General features: G+C 41.0%; 1 protein-coding gene across 1 annotated transcript; it reads left to right on the plus strand.

The window, feature by feature from the left end:
- foxd2 (forkhead box D2) lies at positions 1-2450 on the plus strand. The gene has a single exon (XM_035412679.1). It carries the CDS (start codon positions 553-555, stop codon positions 1669-1671), a length of 1119 nt encoding a protein of 372 aa, XP_035268570.1. The 5' UTR covers positions 1-552; the 3' UTR covers positions 1672-2450.
- The last annotated feature ends 9573 nt before the right edge of the window (positions 2451-12023 follow it).

Genomic DNA, 12023 nt, shown 5'->3' on the forward strand with positions numbered 1-12023 from the left:
ACGGGACACGGGTGCGGTGTCTGTGTGCATAAAAATAAACATACTAGTACCCTACATTAATGCATGAACCTGCAAGAAGAAAAATATAACTGAATACATATAAACAAAACCAGGCAACAGCGAAAAATATTCTTACAATTAACACAGACGTATGCTCGAACGGACTTCAAGATATTGCATTTATTTTGAAACTTTTTTCCCCCGCAATAACTTTGGGCTCTTGACCGCTTCAACCGCGAGAGAGGCTCTTCGCTGGCTCACATGTCTTGGTCTCGGTCGCTGCGTTCACAGCTGAAGCTGAAGGACGTCACGTTAGCAGCAGTTATCTTTATGCTCCCTTAATGACTTCTAATTCGATTTCATGCGGGAAAGGGAGTCTTTTGCGCTTGGACACAAACCCGGGAGTCCTGTCGGATATTCAGAAGCGAATGAAAGTGACCGTGTATTTTTTTGACACTCTGACGGACGCAAACACAGACTTGCCGAGTGTTGGAGCTGCCGCAGCAACTCGTCACGGAACGTAAGAGCGCGAGGCAGACAGACCTTCCAAGGATGACTCTAGGCACGGATATGTCCGACAGTTCTGCCTTGTCCGAGGATGTGGACATAGACGTGGTCGGGGGGGACATCGCTGTGGGCAAGGACGGGAAATACCTGCACCACCATCACGACTTCCACTTGGACAATGACTCTGACGACAACCTGTCCCAGAACGCAGGTGAGAACGCCTCTTCGCCGGGCCTGAGCAGCTCCGAGGGTCAGACTGACCAGATCGGGATGGGAGGCGAAGCCGGAGGAGGATCAATGGGTGCGGAGAAATCCGGGAAAAATGCGCTGGTGAAGCCGCCTTACTCCTACATCGCCTTAATCACCATGGCCATTCTGCAGAGTCCCAAGAAACGCCTGACGCTCAGCGAGATCTGCGAGTTCATCAGCAACAGGTTTCCCTACTACAGGGAAAAGTTCCCGGCATGGCAAAACTCCATCCGGCACAACCTGTCCCTCAATGACTGCTTTGTCAAAATCCCCCGCGAGCCTGGCAACCCAGGAAAAGGCAACTACTGGACACTGGATCCGGAGTCCGCCGACATGTTCGACAACGGGAGTTTTCTGCGCCGGAGGAAACGTTTCAAAAGGCACCAGTCAAACGAGATCCTTAGGGACCCCGGGGGATTCTTGCCGGGCTTTGCTTACGGTCCCTACGGTTACAACTATGGTCTTCAGTTGCAGAATTTCCACGCTCATCATCCGTATCCCTCGCATCATCCTGCGAGCGCTTTCCCTTTTCAGAACCCGCAGTGCGCTCTCCCTTCCCCGGCATCAATATTCCCGACACCGCATCCTCTCCCCTCGCTCTTAGGGGCCGAGTTGAGGAAGCCTTTCTACCCACAACTCAGTCCGACTCTGCCGGGCTTGGCACCTCTTAAAGCGGACGCCAGCACGCAAAGTCGGCCCTCCTTCTCTATAGACAATATAATCGGCGGAGCCAACTCTCCGGCCTCGCCTTTCTCCGCACAGCCGGGCAACCAGGCGCAGATCCTGGCGATGCTCACGCCGGCGCTCGCCTCGGCTTCTAACCACTTGAATCTCTCGCAGGAAACCATGCTGCAGTCGACGGGGGCGCAAACCTTCTCCAGCAAAACTACAAACCTTAGCGGTTGTCACTTCTAATCAGGCAAGAAAAAAAGCACAGATATGCTGTAAACCCCATTAAGGTTTTTTTCGACATATGCGAAGGTAGGATAAACATTCTTTGCGACACTAAAAGCATTTATTCTTCCCCTGGTGTTTCCGTTGACGTGATCCAAGGAAAAAAGAGAGAGCAACTTCCGTAAAATATATTTATGACCTGTAAATATGTATAATGCAAAGGGAAGAAGCCTATTAAAGTCACATACAAGAAAAAAAAAACTTTTAAATTAAGTAGCTATGGGGTGCAGAAAATGGACACAGGCTTTTCACTTAGCTGTTTCCTGAGGCCCTATATTGACCAGAAGACAGACTGGCTATTTTGTAAAGAAAATGTAGTTTAAAAGGTTAAGCATCTCGCTCACTAGGAATTATTTTTTTGACGGCTGACAACTATTGAGATTATTATTATCGTTTTATATATTTCTGTTGAGTTTGTGAAACAGCACTGTTCTGACCGAGGCCTAAAACTCAGGTTTTTAATTGTTTTTAAAGCACATTGCCAGAGACGGTGGGGGTTGTAAATACAAACTATAACATTTCCCACTATTCCCCCTTTCTCTTTACAGCGATGTTTTGGTGAATTTGTAATTATTATTATTATTATTTTATGTGGTCAATAGACAAGTACGTGGTTTTGGTGTAAAGCGCATTACCTCTCATTCTGTTCAATTGTTGTGCATACGTTCTTATCTATTTCATTGAAAATAATCTGTGAAAATGTTGTTATATGTAAAGAAAGCCAGACAAAAAAAAAAAAACGCTTAAAATGTCCATAGGTCATTTTTGTTGTAAAGTCAAGAAAAAAAATAAATGTTTGTGAATTTTAAAAAATGTTTTCGTTAAATTATTTAAAGTGTGTAATTATACAGGCTTAATACGCTCTCTTATAGAAATGCAGACTTATTCATTAACCCCCTATTCATAAAGCCAAATCAATATAACTAGAAATAATACATTAGTACATTTAAACTATACCTACAAAACTACTTTCAAATGGCAAATTCTCCATTGTTAAACATCTGTTTGTAAGAAAACCGATTTTAAAACCAGTAGGCTGCAGAATTTCAGGCCTATACGCTTAACTCGCTTTATGAATGGGGGCATTGTTGCCTTAATCAGAAATTACCACGGACAGGAATAAGAGGATGCATTCTATTCCATGTTTATTAATTTGAATGGGGCCTCAAATCACGCTGAATGTTTGTTAAATTCCTTTTAACTTAAAACGCGTTTATTTCACACACCTCCGTAGAATACAGGCCGCACCTGTAATGGCTTTCGTCACCTGAAGACCACGCAGCAAAATGTTCAGTGTTAAAACGACTCTGATAGAGTGCATTTCATGACAACAGAATGTAGGCCTATTTAAACCGTATTGGACTCATGTAAACTCAGTTAGAGTTTAATTAACACAGGACATTTTACCGTGCGGTTGGCTACCGTGTGGTCCAAATGGTTATCGGAGGTCCACCGCATTAAATTTATCGAATAATTTAGGTGTAGTTGCTGAATGCTGGACTCGTTTTTGAATATGCCTTCTGCAATTAGTCCATCTTTTGACGTGTTAACGTGGCAATCGTACATATTAACAATGACGACAGCTGTAATAGGATAATATGAGTTATTTGTTTCCAGAGTCTCCAGCAATATTTTAAAAACGCAGGCGACCGTGCATGCGTATAGCTGCCCTGTGGCTCTCGTAGCGATAGCAATGGACTGGATTCGGTTTTATAACAAAGAGGTAAATGAATGAGAACAGCCGCGCTTGGAAACCTGTAATTGAATGTCAGGGTTCTACATAGACACCCACGATCTCTGGAGGTTTGGTTGCTAATTTGTGGCAGCATTTTCCAAAAAAAAAAAAAAAAATCTGGATCCTAATCCACGATAATGCGGCTTTTTTTTTTGCCGGTTTGTTGATGTTGTCGGCAAAGACCCTCTCCCCGGGGCATGAATGGACGCCCGGCAAGCGGTCCCCCGCGAGACAAGCCACACACATTTGCTTCTGAAAGGCGATCTTCTTACAAGGCGCTCGGTTGTCCGCTTTCATGTCGACTGTGTTGTTTCGGGACGTGTACAAAAGAGGCAGCGGGGCCTCGCCGCGCCACAGAAAACAGGCCGATGAATCCATTTTAGAGTTGGTCAAGCAAATGTTCTGAGGCTGAAGGGGACATAAAGCTTCTTTTATTTACCAGAGCCGTGTGCAAATTGTTAAATTACTGTGTGGGGTGTTTCTGACAGCTGATTATTAGGTATAGAAGGTGGGAGGGCTGTCGTCTCGGTGCCTCTTTCCCCTCTAGTACCAGAAAATCCTTTGAAGCGGGCGCAAATATTAGGCTGGATTTTTTTTTAAACCCCCGCCAAACTTTCTTAGGTCACTAAATGAAAAATACAAAGCACGTCAATTTCTGCTAGATGATGCTTTAATTTCGGAATTTAGATTATTAAAGATGGCAGATGTTGTAGGGGGTCAGATATCGCAACAAAAAATAAATAAATAAACAAATACATAAAACCAACTGTTGAATGAAAAGAAAAGGATATGGTGTTTGTAGATTGAAAACACACACCCACACACACACACAAAGAAGCACCCACTCTAAAAACTGTCGTGGTAACTTTGATGTTGGTTTGATCCCTCGCCACGACAGATTAAAATCAGAAGCTAGAAAACCAGGAATTACACGTCCGTAGTACTGTACGTGTCAGAGCAATTGTTTGAGACTGCGCACAACTTCTCTTAGAGGCCGGCATTCGTTAGCAACATTTGGTTTTCTAAAAGATAAGCAAGAGTTGTGAAAGGATTTTAGGGGAAAAAAAAGATTCAAAATGTTTAGAGTATGGGATGGGAAGGCCCACGCAATGTAGGCCTATCGCTTGCTTGCGGCAAGGCACTCTGAGATCTGAGATGAGCATCATTAAGAGCAAATGACGTATCACTTCAGTCACTGGAATCTGAAAAAAAAAAAAAAAAAAACCAAGAACGCTGACGAGCATTTATTGTTGAGAAATTGCGAGTTTCTCCAAAAGCTCGAACGCATGTTTTCAAGTTATCCGAGGATACAGAGAACAACAGTCGGCCTTTCGCTTCTCTTTCGTCATCAGTTCCTTCCGTAAATGACACCTGCGGTTAGAATTTTGGCACAGAATATTTAACATTAAAAAAATACATGTTTGCAAATAATTTTAGAAATTAAAATTAAAAGATATTTTAGAATGTTCCAAAAGACAAAAAATGGAATTGGCTAAGGAAAGTAAGCGGATGGACGCATGCATAAAAATAAATCTCGTTGGACATATAGGCCTACTTGCCTTTCAGAGTTTTACGGTAAAACGCGATCCGACATGGATAATACACAGAAGGCTAATTCGCTCGCAGATAGCAAAATATAACCATAAATATAAAACAAATCCCCTTTTCAGCATTTGGATGTTCTGTTGCCTACCTATCCCCGTACAGTGCGTAAGGAAAAGATAGAAAGTGTAGATTTGAGCTGCATTTAACATCTGAATTTCCATAATATAAACAACAACGTCAATAACAAAGAAAAAACACCTACAAAACATTTAGGCAGGCGCATACACAGGCTCGGGCACGACCAACAGAGAAAAATGTTTTGTGACGTAATGTGATGAAAAATAATGGAAAGTGACTACTGTTATAGTATCATAACTGAAGCAATTTTTTATAAAATTATATTATTATTTTTTTATTAATACTACTACTACTACTACTAATAATAATAATAATAATGTGCTGATCCTAATCTGTAGTTACTTTTAAAATAAATAACTTTGTAAATAATCATCAGCACCTTCATAATGGCCTTCAGCCATCACCTTCATCATTATCATCATCATCATGAGCATTATGATGAGGACGGAGTTTGCGGACTTCACCAGGTTAGCGCGCGCTGTCTCCGTGGGAGGCTAGTGTGGTCGAGGTGGTCGTTATAATTAGTCGGCTTGCAGCTTCACACACACACACACACACACAAATGTGCGCACGCTTGCATACACGGACACACTCTCTCTCTCTCTCACATACACACACACAAACAAACTTTTTTTTTTTTTTTTTAGAAGAAGAAAATGACTAAAATGTTATGGTCCCTATTTATGCCAATATTAAAATTGCAACACAAAAGGAAGTTGGAAGTAGGTTAGTATGGCCTATCAATATTCTGGCGCGACTATTTCAGTCAAAATGAGCTGCTATGTCATAATTTCAACCATGTCTGTTGAACACTGTTAGATGTACGCTAGGCCATTTTCTTAAAAAAAAAAAAAAGTGACGTCGATTTCCTCCATCTCCTTATCAACATAATCCAAAATCACCACTGCTCCCGATTTTATGACTGCCCTCTCCATAACAGCCACTTTTTGGTTAACTTGCAATAACATTTTTTAATCCCAAGATTAAATCGTTGGGTTGTGTATAGACAACATCCTTACAGTCTCTTTACTCTACTAATTGTACGTTATTGTGCACGTGGGCGCGTGAAGCATATCATACGGGGACCACCCATAGATAAATCGAGGCAAGACTAACAGGAGTTTCTTAATTCCACTGCCAGTCTGTTTCATATTAGGAGTGACATTGTAAGTAGATTTTTTTTACATTAGCATTTTGATCTGTTGATTATAGCATGTTCTTCATTCTCGAGAAAAGTAAGCGAGAAAAACGAAAGACGGGTTCCAGATCACAGCACTGACTTCGTAAGCGCGAGGAGGGGGCATTCTGTTTCCATCCCTCTTGACCTTGCGCCACCTCGACAGTTCCTCGTCGCGCGGCTCGCCTGTACTTTCGATTATTAGTTTCCTGCCTGTTGCCCTTTCTCGACTCCTGTCATATTAACCAAATGGAGCAGGCAGACAAACAAAGGTTCGTATTATTTTTAACAATAATGAAATCATCGGGGATAGTAGTATGAGGGTTAACATGACTACTTCGCATTTAACGCATTTATTCAGAGAGCTGTTCCACTCAATAAATATAGACCAATGGGCTATATAAACCGAATATTTTCTATAAGTGCGTATGGCTTGTTGACACGCGCGTGTGTAAATATGCCTTTCAATATGAAGCGATACAAAATAATAATAATAATAATAATCTGCGTGTGCAGTCTGAGGATGCGTGTATCAACCTAAAACATGTAGCACTTCCATGGATTAGGCCTATTTGTCGATAAATACTGTATCACGTAAACAGAATACTCCGGCGAAACACTTTCTGGCCATGTGTTCCAGAAAAGTATAAATGTATATAGTGCGCAGTGAAATTACACCCCCCGAGTCAGTGAAACGCTTCCGTGGCCATGTACGTATTCTATAAAATTACAAATTCATACAGCGCACAGTGAAATTATAATCTACGATAATGCTGAGCAATGGCCAATTTGCAAACCACAAATATTTTCATACGGGTAATATTCAAGGCCTTTTTTTCTCTCTTATTTTAATTATGTGCTTAATGGCCGTGTGTCACCTTGCAACAAATCAGCGCGAGCTTCCTGTCACCCCGATTTAGCGCGTGGACAAGGGATTACACGAAATCGTTTTTTCTCTTTGACCACCCACATCCCATTTTTCAGATATGCTAATTGTTATCTACGATCAATTTGTCACCGATATTTAGGCTGGGAGGTCTTAAGGGAAACAACAAGAGCATTTGTGGTTATTTCTGGTATGGTAATTTTGTTCTGTTGAGACACTAAAACCTATGTTAAATGAAAATACAAAAACCTTAATGAAAGATAAAATTAATTTGCAGACATTTGGGTTACAAAATGTAATGAATAACTTTAACTGGGCATGCTAATAATAATATGTTTATTATTATTATTATTATTATTATTATTATACTACTCATAATAATACTAATAGTAATAAAAAATAATAATATGCACACGCATCACACATCTGAAATTATATCTTCCCAAAATTGCACATTATGTGATCTTTAATATTCATTTTTTGGCCTCGCTTTATAATTCAACATATTGTGCACATAATGCATCTTAAGCAAGTAATAGGCTATTTTATTCAAATTATCTGTGTATTCATAAGTCTATATAATAATACTACTGACACTACTGTTTATGGAGACGTTTTATGATTAGGATTAGTATCATCTTTGTAATCTGCATAATCCTGTATCACCATCAAGGAACAACAACAATAATGATATTATTATTATTATTATTATTATTATTATTAATGGCAATAACAATAATGGTTGTCATTATTGTTATTATTATTATTATTATTGATGTTATTATTATTATTATTATTATTATTATTATTATTAGTGTGAAAAAAATTGTTTCGGAAATGACTCTATACCAAATAGGTGAAAATATATATTTTTTAAATGAGTGTGACACGGCTCTATCAGTGGTTAGTCTTTCGCTTCCAATGACGAAATCTGGAGTGTTACTTTTTGCATTGCTTTTCGTTTAAGCTTAAAATAACACGACATTGTTGGGCACGCTCTGTCGACTTAGCCTGTCCCCAAAGTTTACAACCTGTCAGAACTTTCTCGCATTTTGACATGGCTCATTACAACTCTGAAGGTCGGCACGCTGCGAAATGCCATTTCCGCACAATACAGTACATTGTAAGCGGGATTACATCAGATTTCACACGCATTAAAACAAATACCAACATAGCATTGTACTCTAACCAACAAAAAAAGTGCAGCACAAAAGATTCTGCTTCAGTAAATTAGTCTGTCGTTTCTGCGTTTGATTTCTTACAGCTTGCAACTTAATTGAGAGCAAATGAAACAAATGGCTGTCGTGCAGAGCATGGGCTGGAAATTGCATGTGATTGTGTTAATATATTTGATTGCATTAAATAATTATACAACACAGGTCAATTCATAGATCGTTACGTCTTGACAGAAGCCATTCGATCATAATTACCAGACAGTAAGATGTGATCTAAAAAAATCGGATTAATCAAAATAGCAGAAGTTGCTTAAAACAACATAAGAGCTAACTGTTGACAAAGCGGGACACAGTGAACTCAAAAAAGAGCAGCCCAAAATGTACTTACATCTACATTACATGTTTTTTTAATAACTGTATAATATTTTTTTTTTCATAGCAAATGGAACAGTTGTTTAATAAAATGGTTTAAACCCAATTTTTCTGATTTACAACCACCCTTAATAATTTCAATTGAATAAAGTGGGCGTTAGCTTTCGTTTTATACTTTTGGAAAATTATAAAGATGCTGATAATGGTGACGATGATGATGATTATTATTATAAGCAACAACATCAATAATAATAATAATAATAATAATAATAACATAAACAATCGCCTTTTATCGTTCGTTTTCTGGTTTTGCTACGTCGTTTCTGCCCTTCATTTCAGTTGATTTATTAGAGAAGTGTCTATGTTTCCGTTAAATTTGGTTTGCATATACTCAGATCATGAAACAGAAGTTAACTTGAATTTAAACTTTTTTGGAGCAACAGGTGCTAAGATGATGTGTCAGTCTTGTTTTGCTTTGATCCAGCCTACCCCAGTGCCGAGATTCTTTCGTATGCTAATTTAGCTCCCTTTGAATGAAAAAGAAACGCTTCTGTGCCCGCGTGTGCGTGTGCTTGTGTGCATGCGCGCGTGAATTTCCGCGCGTGTCTACGCAGGCGCGTGCGCAAAATCTCCTTTTGTAATCAAATAAGAAATATTATGGGCACTCTCAGACAAATAAGGTACAAAAAGTGCCTAAAAACGTACACGTTTGTCACCCGGGGGTACCTTATAGGTACATAACATTGCACCCCTAGCCATGGGTATAAAAATTCATTTGTAACTTTTTTGCTTATAAAAGGTACCTATTCGCACCGAAATAACATTACTGTACCTTTCAGGGTACATTTGGAAAATGTATTCCTTAAAGAACAAAAATGCACCTCCACTGTATCTTTATTTCTGAGAGTTTGTAATTGAGTTTGCGTGTGTGTGTGTGTGTGTGTGCGTGTGTGTGTCGCAGTCTCCTATTGTTTTCTGTTTTAAAGTGCTCCACACCCGTGTTGAAATAAATCGATATCGGTGGCCTAAATTACAATCAATTCATGGGAAGAACGTTCGGCTATTCGCGCACCTGTTCAGAAGCAGGTATCGCACAGAGCAAATAAGCGCCAGGCCCAAAGTGCTCCCAAGCAGGAGCTAGGCTGTTCAGGTCAGTCACAGAAAACAACACAGAATACATATGCCTTTTTTATTACTGAAGGAACAGACCGCAAAATATGAATAGCGATTCTAAGACTTTTTTTCCCACCCCGGCAACAAAGCGTGCCCCCATAACACGATGCTAATTTCAGCTTTAAATAAAATATTTTTTGTATGTTACATAGCTAACATTGCCTTTGACTTAAAGGGGACACTTAGAAGCGCAAAGTCACATAATTCAATTAAATCCACGGCTAAAATGACAGTTTCATTCCGGCTGCTTTAAAAATGCAATCCTGCACAGTAAAACTTTCACTGTTAAATCAACCCACCTGGACTCATATGTACTCTGTTAGAGTTGAATGAACACCGGACATTTTACTGAGTGCTGCACAATGTTTGTTTTTTTCAGTCAGATATTGTGAGGAAATTATAACATACAGTACTGCTTCAAATTAATTCCCTTTAATCCACCATTTTACCATTTTCACACTCTAATATAAACTGGTTTCTCTAATACAGACGATTTTCATAATTGTTTTCCGTTATCAGAAACGCTTCTTTAGTTTATTCACCGACAGATAAATCAGCTTTTGTGGTACAGTTCACTAGATTCGGAATTTAATGGTACAATACAACGTATCTTTAGGTTGTTGTAGATTGGCGATTGTCCTAATATTAGTGCGAGTCCCTGGTTCGTTGACGTCCCCACGGTCAACCCACCCCCCACCCCCTCGTTCCGTGTTTCTTCAGGCGTTTAATCCATTTCACTTTCCCTAAGCAGCGCCGTTCCACATCCTCTGACGCGGTGGAGCCAACAGACTGGGATTTCGCACCCACACAACGCAGGAATGCCGCCGGCGGGGTCCCAAGACACACCGCAGACTGGAGGAGAGGGGATGAGCGGCGATTATAAATCAAGATACTCCCGACACGCACCCCAACCGCCAACGCCGCCCCCCCTTCCCACAACAATGCTTCATATCCCTCCCACCACCTATATTATTCCGATGTTTTTGCAGTTGACAAAGGAATCCTCGGGTTAATTAATTTAGCGTGTGTAAACACAGCAAAGACAGAGGACGCCCCTCTTCCCTGGAAGCATAATATTAACTTTGGAAGCATACTTCTATGCGCCTTTGACACGACGTGACAGGCTGACTGACACCTGCTGCCGCACCGTAGACAACAGACATGAATGCGCGGATCTTTGGGCACGTATAGCCTACTGAACGGGAGAAAAGTATCCAGGCCGCAGCAAATCGGCAGCAGGTTATCAGCCAGCCTTTACCTGGTGTGAGTAATGGCCATTCTCTGGTTCCTCTCCTCCCTTTCAATGAGCGCTTGTGGGGTGTGATGTAGCCTATGCTCTTTCAATAATAATTATAATCTCCATGACAACCTATCCACCCCATCCTTCTCGCGGCTCCCCAGTCGGATCATTAGGCCTGGAGTGGGCCCGCTCCTCGGACGTGTTTAGCCTATTGCTAAACTGTTGCAGCGCAGTGGGACGCCGCAATATTAACGTTAATAACAGGAGAGGGTTTAACATGTGACCCCCTGGCTATTATCCTGATAGAGAGGCGCAGCTGCAGCTCCCTCCTCACAGTCACACACACACACACACACACACACACACACACACACACACACCAATAACCCCCCCCCCCCACCCACATGCAGGGGCAACAGTGTTCGCTTCCTGACACGGTGACGAAGCATGTGCACGAGACACGAGCCGAATATAGTGGAAATTAAAGAGAGAGCGTTGGGTTTGTTTGAGTGTGTGTGTGTGTGTGTGTTCGTGAGTGTGTGTGTGTGTGTGTGTGTGTGTGTGAGAGAGAGAGAGAGAGAGAGAGGCTATTCAATCAAAGGGCAAATAATCCAGTAGGTCTCTGCAGCTCTGGAATAAGCGGAAGAGCTGGTCTTTCCTCGAGACAAACAGCTGTTTACTTACGTTGTATTTTTTTTTCACGCCGGGAGCCTGAGACGTGAAACGGTCTCGTGACTCTCTCACTCTCTCCTCGCATCGTTAACCGCCTTCCTGTGCCCGTCCTACTCCGCCCACTACAGTAGGCTATCTGTGTACAAAGTTCTGTGGCTTGAATTGACCCAATAGCTATATCGAAAGCACGTAAAATAAAA

Source organism: Anguilla anguilla, chromosome 4 (genome assembly GCF_013347855.1).
Source record: "Anguilla anguilla isolate fAngAng1 chromosome 4, fAngAng1.pri, whole genome shotgun sequence".
Lineage (NCBI taxonomy): Eukaryota > Metazoa > Chordata > Actinopteri > Anguilliformes > Anguillidae > Anguilla > Anguilla anguilla.